General features: G+C 38.4%; 1 protein-coding gene across 3 annotated transcripts in view; it reads right to left on the reverse strand.

Annotated features, from left to right (window-relative positions):
• The window catches only part of ADAMTSL1 (ADAMTS like 1), an 825,910-nt gene that overhangs the window by 228,626 nt on the left and 581,781 nt on the right, over positions 1 to 15,503 (reverse strand). For all 3 annotated transcript variants that reach the window (XM_032477631.1, XM_032477630.1, XM_014555590.2), the window contains 2 exons: positions 8,578 to 8,652; positions 5,202 to 5,359 (listed from right to left, as the gene is read on the reverse strand). In XM_032477631.1, coding sequence (XP_032333522.1) covers positions 5,202 to 5,359; positions 8,578 to 8,652 — 233 coding nt within the window. The remainder of the gene's footprint in view (positions 1 to 5,201; positions 5,360 to 8,577; positions 8,653 to 15,503) is intronic.

Below are 15,503 nucleotides of genomic sequence, written 5' to 3' on the forward strand. Positions count from 1 at the left end.
AGTTAAATTGTGCTCTTTGTGAGGACAGGTGGGCAAAAGGGAGCCATGGGCAGACCCGTCACTGTGCACCTCCAAGCTGGGACCCACAATGGGATTCGTCTTGGGCACCTGCTCTCAGGGCAGCCAGGGATATCATGGCTTGGGAGGGCTTGGACATGGGGGAAATAAATCTATAGGCCTGCTAGGGAGGGAATAAAATAGAAAACAGGTGAATCTATTTATTAAATGCCTCAGTCTACTGAATTCAATTTTGGGCTATTCTGCTGGTGGATGGTAATAGCAAATCCTCAAGAAACTGTAAAAATATTTTAAAATGCTCTGGTGGGCCTTCAAGGATATGCAACAATAATAAGATCTTTCTTAGAGCACTTACGTGTTTACAAACACTTAATATGGACATAGTTGTTATTTTATTGCCTTTCTCCTCCATACTCTGTAAACTCTGTGAAGGCAGGTACCATTTTGCTGATCACTCTTCAGCATCATCTATAATGTCTGGCACACAGCAGGTATCCAAATAATTGCTGAATAAATGAATACATGAATGAACAAGCAAATGAATTACATGCTGATCACAGTCCTTTTAAGAGATGTGCCTTTGCAAACAGTGGGTGTAATATTGGCTAAGGAGCAAATTATACACTGATTACAAAAGCATTTTAAAATATTTTTAGTTTCTTGAGGATTTGCTATTCCCATCTACCACCAGAACAATTTTGGAATTGCAAACTATAATTCGTGACAGACTCCTAGAAGAGTTATCTTTTTATATGTATCTGTCAGTTTTCTTGAAGATGTTACTGATCATTTCTTGTTGATAAAATGTTGGTAACATTGATAATGTTGATAAAATTTATGAAAAGAAGCAGTATTGTTATAACATAGCCCTTACCCAATAGTACTTTCCACCCTCCTTTGAAGGCTGTCTCCTTAGGTAGAGTAGGGCTTTAGTGTAGCAGAAAGGGCTTGTAAAAATGCTATTATTGGAATAAAACAGAGACTCAGTTATTCCACTGTTTTAACAGTTGGAAATGCTAAGATTAGGGATTGTTCAGTAAAAATAATGATAAAAAACTGTTAGCACCCAACTTTACTTTTACACTTCTTACTTTAATATAGTCTTCTAGTCCTCCCAGATTGCCAGACCTCAACACTGGGAGATACGGCAGTCCGGCCCACAGGCCTCCAGTCTCAGGGTTGCATGAGAGATGCTGGTTATGGATTTGCTGCCCACAGCCCTTGAGTAGTAGATCAGAGATGTGTCTTTGCAAATCATGAGTGTAATACTGGCTAAGGAACAAAGAGGTGGAAAAGATGTCACCACTGGAAGGAGAGTCTCAGTGCTTGGATAGAGAAGGAGGGCAGAAAAGAAATGACCAGAGTGGAGCCGGGGGGCTGGACTGGGCAGGGGTCTGCCACTCGCAGTGTCAGAGAAAGGTGAGGAGTTGGTTCTCTAACTCTGTGTCTTTACCCTGGCTGTTCTACTGGTAAGACAATGTGGGAAACCCAACAAGAAATGCAGTGTATTGTAATGGGAATCAATCAGCATAAAGAAGCGTATTTATTGGGGGAATCACTACCCGTAAAAGTTGGGTGGGAGGGTGGGAAAATGAATCACTATTAATTACATGCTTCTTTTCTTTCCTTTAGTTAATTTAGACTCTTCCACTCTAGAATATTTGGCTTACAACAATGATTCTCCCCTTGTAAGAACACAAGGGTGACTGGAACGGGGTGGCCATCTAGAGACAGGTTGGGTGGCAGGGTCAGAGCAACCTGGGATTAAACATTTGCCAAAGCTCAGCCTCCACTGGAGAAAAGAATTGATTATTTCAATCCTACCTGAGATTCACAGGCTGCCTAAGTTTCACAAAGCCTGTCTTAATCACATTAGCCCGTAGCAAGTAGCTACAGCTTTTACACACGCTATCTCATTCAATTCCTCACAAAGACTCTATGGGGGGATATTTTATTACCATTTTTCAAATGAGTGAACAGGCTCAAGGAGGTAAAACAACATACTCAAGGACACACTAAGCAGGAGAATATACAAGCTTCTAGAGTGCTTATCCTTTCTACCACTTTATGCTAGCATTGCCAAAAATGTTTGTACAGCCAGCATATGAAGTACAAGTTTTTGGAAGGCATAATCCCCTAGAAAGTAAGTTGAGAGTTTAGTCTATTTTTGAAGGTAGCCACAAAAGGAGATTCTAAAACATAATTTTGCAATCAATGGCAATTTGTAACAATTCTCACTGTGAGAAAAATCTTCCTTTCATGCAAAAAAAAGCCTTTTCCTCTTAAATAAACAAAAATGGTATTTTGGCAATAAACTTCCAGAGATGCTGCCAAAGACCATTCGGATCCCTGTGTATCTCATTCAAAAAGGAAGTCATTGCTTAAATTAATGTATAATGCAAAAGAGATTACACCTCAAATGATACTGAAAACTGAATTACAAACTGTGTGTATAATTTCTAAGCACCTGAATCACCAAAGATGATAAATTAACAAATGGTAATCTTTCATTTTTAGCTATTTCCTGGGGAAAATTAGGGAAGAAAAGGTTGCTTCATTATAAATCACTGGGGAAAAAAGGTAATTTTCTCCTTTTTGTCTATATCTTCATACATCCTCTGGCTCACTTGCAAGTTTGAATAAATAAATTGAAAAATTATATCATCTATTTTAGAATAACTTTACATTTATATGATTCTGATATTTTCTAATTAAACCTTATCTCCTCTCATTTGCAACCTGAAGCTAGGTTGCCAGGTAGGATATAATGCAAAAATCACTAAAATGATAGCTTAGCCTGTCTCTGAAAGAAGATCAGGTGCTAGGTATCTAGGAAAGTGTCAGAAATGCCTTTAAAGTCCGTATGTCCTTTAATACGTATAGTTACATATAGAAGAAAAAAGATACACTCTTAGAAGCAACAGCATACTAAAAAGTGTTGTGGGCCGTAAGTAAGGAGATCAGTGGCAGAGGGAGCACGTGCTCAGCACGCACGAGGGCCTGGGTTCAGCCCCCAGCACCTCCACTAAAAACAAAAACAACAAAAACGACAAGTCAGTAAGGAGATGCGATACTTGGCCTTGGCTTATCATCAGTGTGAGCTGGCACACCACTCAACTTCCCTCAGGCTCAGTTTCCTTGCAGGTAAAATAAAGATGTCACATCTGGCCTACTTCAGCAATTGCCATGTGGTAAAAGTCCTTTATTCATCCAGCACTCCTTGGTGCTTATTGGTTTTTGTTTATTTGTTTTTTTGTTTTCTATGGAGGTACAAAGACAGATACAACTCTCTATCTGCCCTTGAGGAACACACAATGGGTAGATGTGATGTAAACCAGAATTTGAGGTTGAGTCACAAAATGCTGCTGTGAGGAGAAAGTCTCCGGTACAAGTATGAGTTAGTGAAGAAAATAGAGGAAGCAAAGACAAGAGCAGCAGTGACAGAGGGCACAGCATTATGCAAAGATAAAGAGTTACGCGAGTGCACGCGGCTGGGACCTGTGAGCAATTCAGTTGCTTGAAACAGGAGGTAAAGAGTCAAAGATGAGGCTGGAAAGGTAGACAGAATCCAGGTTACTCAGAGTAACAGATGCTATGCTATGGGTTTGCATTTTAACCCCAAAGTACTGCATGCAGGCGGGAGGCAATGCAGCATCACGTACAGGGCAGCTACAGTTTTAGAAAATCCACTCTGAAGGCAACATGGACAATGTCCAAGGCCACGAAACTAATGCACAGTCCATGGCATTCACTCAAGTGAGACGTACAAAGACCTAAACTAAGACACTGGCAGCAACGATGGAGAAGAAAGAACAGTTTTGAGAGACGGTGTGGAGGCAGAGCTTACAAAGTTTAATGTCTAACGAGGGGTGTCTAAGGGAAGGTGAACTGGTGTGAATCACAGGTTTCTGACTCGGTGGGGTAAATGGTGTGTTATCCCACAAGATAAGAAGTAAAGAAGATAAAGTAGGTTTCTAGGGCTAGACAAGTCCGATTTTGGACATTTTGAGCTCATTGTGCCTATGGGACATCCAAGTGGTGATGTGCAGAAGACAGCTGGACATATGAAATGCATTTGACAATGCTGTGAACTGTTCAGATGTGGACAGTATTACTTAAATTCAACTCCGTATTTTCAGTATGTGCATTAATTCTTGCAAGGCCACTAGGGAAATTAGTTTCAGTGCATCATTCAACAGTACTTTGAGGGCTTCAACAAATTAAGACACCTCTTGCCCTTTTTCTTTTTTTTTTTTAACTGTATTTATTTGCTCAACTGAAACTATTTAGTTACCTACAACATCATTTCTATTGTAAGCTATCTCTCATGGTTTGTGGCTTCCCGTCCATGGTCATGTGGTTGGCATCTGGACTGGATTAAAAAGGGCTACCATGCAGATGGAGACAGAGGACAGAACTCTGGACCCCTTCTCCCAACCCACCTCACTGCCTATTCCATTTTCCTGTACACATTCTTCCTTCCAGCTGCCATGGGGTCATCAAGCCTTAGCTTAAATCAAATGTCCTCTGGCTCCAGGTCCCATGATGAAAAATTTATGAAGTCCTGGACACATTACAAGTTTTACAGCTTTACAGCTGAAATCCTTCAGGTCCTTCTGACCTACTGAAGGAAAAAAAAATGTTTTTATTTTATTGTGATTCCCAAACATTCTTCCAGTGTGTACATTTTTCCTACAGAACGTGTATGTTGCTTCCAGCAATGTGTTTTCTATTACCTTGAAGACCAGGGGAGCTCTGAAGAAGGAAACAACTTGGTCTTGCAGCCAGTACAAGAGAAAACAGAACTTGCAGTTGGAAGCATGACCAAGTCTGTGGATTATTCATTTGTCTTTCTCTTTGACCGAGGACTCCTTACATGATTCAATGACTATATCCTAACTTGTTTTAAAAACAGTTTGTATCCCCCAACTAATGATACAGTGGTCTTTTTTATTAACTTACACACACACAAATACATATATATATATATATTTCCCTAGAACCTTATAATTATTGCATATTCTTATAAAGTCCAGGATGTAGCTCAACACCCTTGAATTAAACATTTCCTGGATAACAAGCTTTTCGAACCTATGTCAAAACCTGAAGTCTCTCTCTCTCTTTAGGGGATTATAACACCGGTTTGGATGGGACTTGAAAACAAGATACCTAAACGGGCTCACCTTGACAATGAAATCTGCTGTAAGTGGTCCAGCCATTCTCAGTATCTCTTTGTCTGGAAATTTCTGGAAGTCCACACTAGAATTGTCCACAAGAAAGATGCCTGTAGAGCTGAGACTGTTTTCACCTTTAGCCCCCTGGAGGGTTTTGGTTTCCAGATCTACATAATCAAACACATGAAGAGGAGAGAAGATGTTCCCAGGGCTACCACAGACCACAGGCAAGCACATCCCATGTGGCAGAGTCTAGAGCTACGTAAGGGAGAAGCATCATTCCTTACACGGCTGACACCACTGTATGTGACAGGAACAAAATATACAGGCACCCCTGGGTCACACAGGAATTTACTCAGCAAATGAAATTATTTTAAAACTCATTAGCCAAGAATTCAAGGCTCCCTGTCAAAACATCTTTGATTCCCCAGATGACTTCATTTGGGTAACCGACTTTACTGCAGTCCTATTCCTTTGACTAAACCATATCCCGTACATGTCTCATTGATTTCAGTCTTTATGGCCCTCGCTCTAGAATACTCTGCAGTTTTCCTTTTGCTCTGTGAGACCCAGAGTGCATCTCTGAGTTCCTTCAGCGTTCACTGCATGCATTACCTTGTATTTATTTGTGCTTTCTGGCTACTTATTGCATGTGTGTTAATGCTCACAATGAAGAAACTCTAGTGACTTAAGGGCAGGGAACTAACTATCTCCTTTACTTCTCTGTTTTTTAAAATCCTTTTTCTTAATGCATTTTGTCTTGTATGTGTACATGATATTTCATAAGAACTTAAGACAGAGAGAAGAACTTCTTGATCCCTAGAGCATTCCAATCTAAACCTGGCCAATGACAAAGCCCAAGAAGAACTTTTTGTTTTAGGAAATCAGAGCATGACAGGGATGAGGGTCATTATGATGTGGATCTCAAAGCAGGTTAAATTCTCATGAGATTTAGAGGTGATTTAGAGTAACTGCCTACTGCAGGAAGGAAGATGGATACACTAAGTCTAACAATGGTTTCTAACACTTGCACAAGGGCCCTAAGTTTTGACAGGGGTTACTGAGCAGAAAGTTGGGGCCCCTGGGTGGGGCTCTGGGTCTCCTACCCCACATCCCATCAGAAAGACTTCCCTCTTACATGTTTTGCAGATGGAAGTTTTGGGGTTAAAGACAACTTTAAGATCACTGGAGGTATTAAAGTACTTAAAGAATTTGTACTTAATTATTCTAGATGTTATCCACTCCAAATTCTCTACTAGAAGGAATAGCAACAGGCAGAAAATATCGATATCCTATTAAATCCCTATGCCCCTCAGATGAAGCCATGCAGCCCTTCTCTGGGCATAGGTCTGGCCTTCCTTCCCTGCTCCAGAGCAGAGAGGACCTCACAGAAGAACAAAGGCACATGGAGGGGATGCTGGAGTGGCAGAACCACAGTGGTGTCATCAGAGGAAAGCATCTCCTTCCTTTAGCTTTCACACTTCCAGCTACCTTGGGTGTCTTTGCACTAATTTGTGGAAAAATCTCCAGGACATAAATTCACTTAGATCTGGAAAAATCTTGGAGGTCTAAGCCTCTTGCTCCGGTTTGGCCCTAAATATTTAAGGCTGGCCCCATACTGGACCAGCTCTTCTGGGAGTGAAGGGCAAAAGGGTTTCAAGAGAAACAGGTTCACAGACTCATGTTACTGAATTATATTCCAAATACAAAAACAAAAGAGAAACTTCCTTATCTATACACATGTCACCAACGTATGTCTGTGGGGGAAAAAGCAGATTCCATTTTGCTTTTCATCACCTGTGAATATCACTTGCAGCTGTACCTATGAAATCCTTGGAACAATTAAACCAAACAAGGCCAATGCTTCAGCTTCTTAGCGATCACGTAATTAGGAAATCTGGGAGGCTAATCCATTTATAAAAATGAATTCTCCTCCTACATCTATTCCTTTGGGTTCTTTCTTCTGCAATGAAGAGTAAGTCCCACTTGGTGATGGTCTTGATCTGGATGTTTTATTTTAGCCTGTTGCTGCTCAGAAAAATACTGTTTTTGACTGAAGTTGTTACACCAGCAGTTAATTCTGTCCAATTCTTAAGGGGAAAAACAAATCATTTCAATGGTAACAGTGTACACACATATATCATCCTTTGACATGTGAACAATATATTTTTGGGAGTTTCTCAGGGTTAGAAAAGGACTTGGATCCATATAAGGTGACTGATCAGCATCTTTTAACTTTGCCTGAACTATACCTTACTTATTCCTTTACTTCACACGACCTCTCAAATCCCACCTTTCCTATGAAGGGTGTTTATTTTTATTTTTAGAAAGACTATAGTAGGCTATCTGAACTTTTACAGGCTCCAATTTGTCTCCTTCTTGTTTGTCTTTCTGGAATGATTTCATTTATAATCCAAATGCCAAAAGATAATGCTTGCTACCTAAATTGGCTTCTTAGGCACGTGTGTGGGAGGGAAGAGAGAGCAGAAGATGACAGATGTCTTTGTAGGAACTAGGGACAATCACAGCAGAGGAGATCAGAAATACTCAAGGGATCAACTGAAGTGGAAGTCTTTCAGTGAAACTGAATTTTGCAGAACATACTAGCATATCTTCTCTTACCCCTTCCCTTGTTTGTAGCCTATAATTTTCTGTTTGTAATTTACAGGTCTACATCTAAACAGCACTAAATGGCAATTAAAAAAAAAAAGATGTGGCTGTGTACTGCTGGCTTGGCATGACTGAAGACAATTCTTGTACAAACTCTTTCTTGTACAAACTCTGGTGGGGCCATGCTCCCATTTGATCTTTGGGGTTATGATTATCCTTCAATCCTGAATCCTAATAGTTATGTTCAAGATATCAGGGCCCTACATTATCTTCAATACATGGGATGCTTAATTACACCATGTGGTTCTCTTTAAATGCCATGGGATTAAGATTGTTTGGTGTTTCTATGTTCCCCAGAATTGATGAAGTAATGGAATGAGAGTAAGAATTAAAAGAGAAAGAACGAAGGAAAGGGAAGAAAGGTTGGAAAGAAGGAAAAAAAGAGGTGAGGCAAGGAAGAGACTGAGATTGATCAGAGAGGAAGAAGAAAGAGAATGAGAAGTAATATTCACAAAACCATGTGCTTAACTCATGAACAACCTATTGGGAGCATCTATTCTGTGTTTTTCTGGATCACGGTGGTTAGAAGTAATTACCACAGAGGTTTTGCTGTCTCATCAGGCAACTAGAAGACAAACACAAGTACTCCAAGTATCCTATTATGATACAGGAGAAAGATTTGTATTTCTGAATTTTAATCTCTTCTGGAAACAACAAAAATGTAATAATGACTAAAATTCCCAGTATCCAAAGAAGAACAAATGAGTTGACTTACACAAGTGATCAGGTCCTTTTAAGACAAGGCGAATATGTCTACTTCCGTAGGGAATAGCAACCACAGTATCATCCACTAGAGAGAAACAAAGCAAAGTCTTAAAAGCATGTAATTTGATACAAAATTACTGATTGTCCCCTATATAAGGGCACTAACTTACATACACCCCAAAAATAATAATTTGTTAAAAAGTTTGAAACGTAAACACCAATATATGTGAATCAAAATTTCCACTTTCCTCAGAATTAAACATGTTCCAAAAGCTGGTAACCAACTAACTCATGGGGGAACATGCCTGTTTAAAAATACATATTGATATACTGAAAAATGGATTTGCGAGTTTTAGTTTCTGATTTTAAGACCTGGTCTTATATTCTGAAATTTCTTTACAGTGGAGCAACTGTGTTGAATTACAAAAAGCCAATAAATTCTAATGTCCAAAGGAGAACTTTATTATATCAAAAGCTAGATTTCTGTCTAGTAAAGTAACTGTCTTGGATGAGTAGGAAAGGTAAGAATATTTGATAAAACATATTTATGTTTTTTAAACTTTCTAGAGCAGAAATCATGCTTTCCATTTCTTTAACATCCTTCACACTATCGACATCTAATACTACATATAGTGAGTGTCCATAAATGATTATTAACATTCCCCCCACACTCCCACTCTATTTCAAAAATTCTTTTTAATTGAATTACAGATCATTTAAAAATGGGTTACTTTTCATCTTCCTTGAAAATTGAACCAAATTTCATTGGAAGCAGTCCCCAAAGGTACATTTGTTAAAAAATTAGAGGTCTATTACACGCATCCCAGACACATCATAGGCATTCTAACTTAGATCTCTATTTGTGACAATAATACCTTATATTTCCAAGGCACTGAAGAGTTTCACCTTCACCTAAATTACACTATTTATTCCTTCACCTCAAACTTATAATATGGGCAAAGAGGATGCTTTCCATTCTAATTTTATAATGAAGAAATAAAGCCTCTAAGAAGTATAATGAGTAACCCAAGGTCAAAGAACTGGAGGACATTCCAGAAGACAAAGGAAGGCAGGTATTCTTAAACTGACCAGCATATTCAGAAGCTCTGTGGGATTCTGTTTCACATATATCTTTCCAATATTGTACATTACTATTTTAGCACTAGAAGAATTTCGTTTGAATAAAAGAATCCCAAAAGGTAGCCAATTTCTCTGAACCTTAACAGTATCATCCTGTCTTTGTCTTTCAATAAATGAATCTCAGAAATTCCCTAGCTTTTCTGATCTTTAGTTTCTCTGTTTGTGAAAGAGGGAAAACAACACTTTCCTCCAATACTGTGTGAGCAGAGATAGGTATGAATGTAGATAAGGATCCCATACGTAGATACACAGTCTGGAACACAGCAAGTATTTTGTAAATATTATTTTTCTCTCTCCATTCCAAATCTCCTAAAGGACAGAAACTGAAATACTGTTCATTTTGATGATGTTTTTAAATGCTTCACGGCCCCCCAGCACAGAGCCAGCTGAATGAGAAAGAAGAATCATATGCTCTCAATTCCTTCCCTAAAAGGTTACATTTACCACGTTTTCTACAATATTGAATTCTCTACTCACACTACAACCTGCTTGCTGTTTTTAAGGTCATACATTGTTAAGGAAAAGGCTGCATCTCGGATAGCTAAGAGTGTGTTGCATATAAGAACAAAACACATAAGGGAAACAGAAAAGGAACAAAAAGTCTTCAGACTGGGCCCACAGAGCTTTAAATGTCTTGCATACAGACATGGGGTTTGAAGTTCACAAAAGAAACTCAAAGCAGTTAAAACAATGGGATTTCTAGAAATAGAAAGTCTGTTTATCCACAGGTCAAGTAAAGTGCAAGTAAAAGGAAAGCTTTCTGTTTGGCCCTGCAATGCTCAGCGGCAGTCTTCTGACTCCCGCACGGCTCAGGCAGCCTCCCTCTTGCTCTGCTGAGAAGTCACTCACATTCCATACACTGGGGCATTAACGCTAGCTTTTGACTGACACAGTCCCTTTGAATACTCTCTCAGGAAGACGAGGAGGAACTAGAAGGCTGTCAAGGGAACAGGGTGGGTTGGAGAGAACAACCCAGACAAGAGTGGAATGTCTCCAGATGCCCCTCTGGACTTGCCAAGTCAAAGACAGATACGGAAAACTCAAGCTGGTGCAAACCTGAACAGTCAGCAGCACACAGCACCAGACGGTGGAAGAGCCATGGCCTATTCTCTGGTTCTGTAAAGCGCCAACCAATGACTGGCAGGCCGTCAGGCAATCAGCAAGTTCATTATTTTATCCCACAGATCGTTTCTGAGTGTCTCCTAGTGTCAGGCTTCATACTTGGTACTACAAAATGGGTAACCAAGAAGACAAAGCCCCACAAGATGGTTCCTGAAAAAGGGACCTAAGATAAAATATGTGGGGAAGTATCACATACCATACCCCAGTCATGGAAATTCCCAAGCACGTTAATTCATTTATTAAGATCCATGAGCTGAAGAAACTCATTTCACTCTACTTAACCTAGTGTGTTCCCAGTGTGTTTACCCAGGGAAACCTCTTCTTACATGTCATCTATTGACGCCAGCTGATATATCTAAGAATACTTTAAGATATGGTGCTCTTAGGAAAGCAAGATAGGAAAATATTTTAATTTTATTTTCTGCACGCTGATAAAAAGCTAGTCTTTGAGTTGTCTATGTATTGTTAATTGTCTCATTTGATGATAAATTCTCAATGATTAGGGGTGGGTTGGAAGTGCCTTCTACTTGGCATGTACTACAGTATTGTGCACAGAGGGGTGTTTAAGACATCAGAGGATGGGTGAGAAGTTTAATTTCTTCACCTGTCTCCTCAATGATTGATTCAGTCAGTATGGCCGGCCATGCAGGTGGCTATATCCCCTCTTACCGCGACGGGCATGTCTCTGGGTGCCCTTTCCCATGAAGGTATGCTGCTCTGTGATCAAATGTATCTGCTCTAATCTACTCTGGCTCTGTTGATAGAACCATGATGCCAATCTTCAGAACATATTTCTAGGTTATTAATCAACCATTCTGAAAGACCTGCTTCAGAAATTACATAACCTCTTTCTCAGTTCAATGGAAACACTTTCCATGGGAATCATCAGTTCTGTCACTTCACACAGAGGGCTTGCCAGTGCCTTTTCTCAAGGAAACTGTTCTCAGGGTTTGTACCTAAACTATGCCCTCAAAAATCTACAGCTGTATATCTAGTCCACATCTTTCTACAGAATATTTTAGATTTGTTTTTAGTTTCATCATATGTGGATTGATTGGTGTGATTTGCTGTTGTACCAGAGAAAGGTGACAATAATAATTTTTGAAAGGACAGGATTTTCTAGTCTCACATCTGAGTTTGTCTTAGTTTTAGACCTGTTGATAAGTTCATGATTTTAAAGATTCCTCTCTAAGTCTATGAGGCTGATACTTAATCTTATTATTATTTTTAAATGAAAGAGCTACTGTTAATACAGTTGGCTATATATACAAATAGTCTTCCCATGAAAACAACCTAAATGTCCATCAATGGATGAATGGATACAGAAGATGTGGTGTATATATACGGTATATATATACATATATACATACGTATCATCCATATATATCTATATATATAGATATATATATATATATCTGGTCTCTGTCTCTATCTGTATATATAAGATGGAATACTACTCACCAGTAAGAATGAAATAATGTCATTTGCAGCAACATGGATGGACTTAGAGATTATACTAAGTGAAGTAAGTCAGACAGAGAAAGATAAATATCCTATGGTATCACTTATATGCAGAATCTGAAAAAATGATAGAAATGAACTTATTCACAAAATGGAAACAGACTCACAGATGCAGAAAACAAACTTATGGTTACCACTGGAGAAAGGTGGGGGGGATAAATTAGGAATTTGGGGTTAGCAGGTACAAACTACCATATATAAAATCAACAACAAGGATTTACTGTATTGCACAGGGAACTATATTAAATATCTTATAATAAACCATAATGAAAAAGAATCTGAAAAAAATATAAATGAATAACTGAATCACTATGTTGTACGCCAGAAACTAACACAAAATTGTAAATCAGCTATACTTCAAAAAAAAAAAATTCTGCCAACCTTGAGGAGGTTTTAATGGTGTATTTTTTATGACAACTTTATTATTCTTAAAATATATCCAATAAACTAAAGTGAAACCAAGAATATGAGCCCTTCAAATCCCCCTTTTCCCCCTGACCCCCAGTTTATCAGCAGTTGCACATGGAGGATACACACTGGACAGGCCAGCCAAGGTGCATCCTCCCCTCACCCTTACAGTTGCTTAGGCCAAAAACTTTACTTCTAGTCAGTTAGAAAGTCCTACTGTCACTAGAGTTAAAATATCATATTTAACTGATTCTAAGAGGAACAACCTTTCAAATTTTAATGTATATGAAATCAGAATACACTTCACAATCAATAGTGTTTATAGTCTCTCTCTCAGGCAGAGGGAATAATCCTGTTACAGTTATCACTGCCTGCACAGGTGCCACCATCAAAACAGTCAATACGCCAAACTTGCAAAATGAATGTCAGCAGCTTGGAAGAAGATTCCAAGACAACAGTGGAGCACACTCTAAGAATCGAATGGTGGAGGGTGTTGAAGGGCGATAAGAAATCAGTCATGCTTAACGACATTCCCAAAGCGGGAGCCAAGAGTAGGCTAACTTATATATTTGCAAACCTGAATTATGAACCGAGCATCAAGACTTCTGCTTCCTGTCTAGATGAAGCAACAGGACACAGCTTTAATATCCTGCCCAAAACAATCAAAAAGTCAGAAAAAGTGATATGACACAATGGCTTTCATAACACTGGATGGGACAAAGGAGGCCAGTGATTCCTGAGATTCAGGAACCATGAATTGAACCCTAATACTGCCCCAGCCTTCTGCCTTGGAAGACTTTCCATGCCACAGCTCAGAAAGTGAGTACTTGGGTAGAACCCAGTGGATTCCCTGAGTTGAGGAGATAAAGCTAAGAGTCTAAAGAGATCAAGGTGGCTAGAGTTTGAAGGACAGATTACCAGATTACTTCTCTGTATCTGGAGAGGGAGGGACACAGAGACAATCTTGGAGACTTAAGAGGATTCCCTTTAGGTGTCCAAACTAATGGCAGCATGAGCATCCTGATCAGTACATGCATGTGGCAAAACTCCCTGAGGCGAGGAAAACCACACAAATTGGGCCACACAGAATAGAACCCATACATAAAGGGCTGGGAATGGTATCTTATTTCAGCCACCAGACTGGAAATAATTCATGGGACATCAAGGACTCATAAAAGTCTTGCTTCAGTAGTGGGGCACAATTACCACTAATCCAACATGGCTCTGGTCTTGCCTCCCAAATTTTCAGACCCCAAAGGATCAAACTGATTTCAAGTAACCTGACTGCCTCTAGAACAAAACCCAAGAATATTTATAAGAATACAAAAATATCTAATATCCAAGAAGTTAAAATTTGTAATGTCTGGAATCAGGTAACAAATTACCAGGCCTGCAAAGAAACTCCCAAAACACAATCCATATTGAAAAGAAAAAAAAAATCAATCAATCAAAACACAGAATAGACATTAAAATAGTTACTGTAACTGTATTCCGTATGTTGAAAAGGTTAAATATAAGATAAGCAAAGAAATCTCCAGGCCCAGAAAAGTTCACTGGTGAATACTACCTAGACTTTAAAAAAGAAGTAACATCAATCCTGTAACTTCTCTTCAGATGTACTGTATCTATGTTCAAGCCAATCCCTCCTCTAACAGAAGGGAAGGAATCACACTTTCCAACTCACTGTATGAGGCCAGCATCATACTAATTATCAAAACCAGACAAAGATGGTATAAAAAAGGACACTATAGACAACTATCTTTCATGAACATAGATGTAAAAAGCCCACAAACAATTCACTGGCAAATCAAATCCAGTAATCTAAATAAAGAGTAATACATTACGATTCAGTGGAATTTATTCCAGGATTGCAAGGCTGGTTCTTTATTTGAAAATCAATTATTGTTATCCATCACAATAAAAGTCTAAGGAATTTTTCACATGATCATATCAACTGAAGCAGAAAAGGATTTGACAAAATTCAACATTCATTCATTGATAATAATGCTCAGCAAATCAGTAATAGAAAAGAACTTCCTCAAAATGATAAAGAGCGTCTACTAAAAAAACCTACAGCTAATATCATACTCAACAGTGAGAAATTGAGTACTTTCCCTCTTAACACTGGCAGTAAGGTAAGAATATCCACTCTTGGAACTTCTGCTCAACATTGTATTGGACATCCTTGTCAGTACAGTAAGGTTGTAAATAAATAAGTGGTTTACAAACTGAAAAGGAAGAAGTAAAGCCATCCTCATCTGTAAATAAAATGTTTACGTAGAAAATTCAAAAACCCTCAGAACTAGTAAGTGAGTTTAGCAAGTTTGCAAAATATATGGCCAAAAAATAAATTAGTAATACATAACTGAAATTGAAATACAAAATACAAATATTTGCAGTAGTTGTAAAATAGTGAAAGTGGTATAAAACTAACTAAAATATATACTGAAAACTAATAAAGATTGATGAAGAATCAAAGAAGACCTAAATAAATTGATAGACATGAAATGCTCATAGGTTAATATCTTATAGTAAAGATGTCAATTCCTTCCCAAACAATCCATAGAACTAACACAATTATAATAAAAATTTCAGCAAGATTTTCTGAATATATGGACAAACATATTGTAAAATTTATATGAAAAGTTAAAGGAATTAGTACAGAGTAGCCAAAATGAGGTTGAAAAGAAGAATAAAGTTAGAGAAATCTTACTACCTGATTTTAAGACTTACTTTAAAACTATA

The sequence above is a fragment of the Camelus ferus genome, chromosome 4 (genome assembly GCF_009834535.1).
Source record: "Camelus ferus isolate YT-003-E chromosome 4, BCGSAC_Cfer_1.0, whole genome shotgun sequence".
Classification (NCBI taxonomy): Eukaryota; Metazoa; Chordata; class Mammalia; order Artiodactyla; family Camelidae; genus Camelus; species Camelus ferus.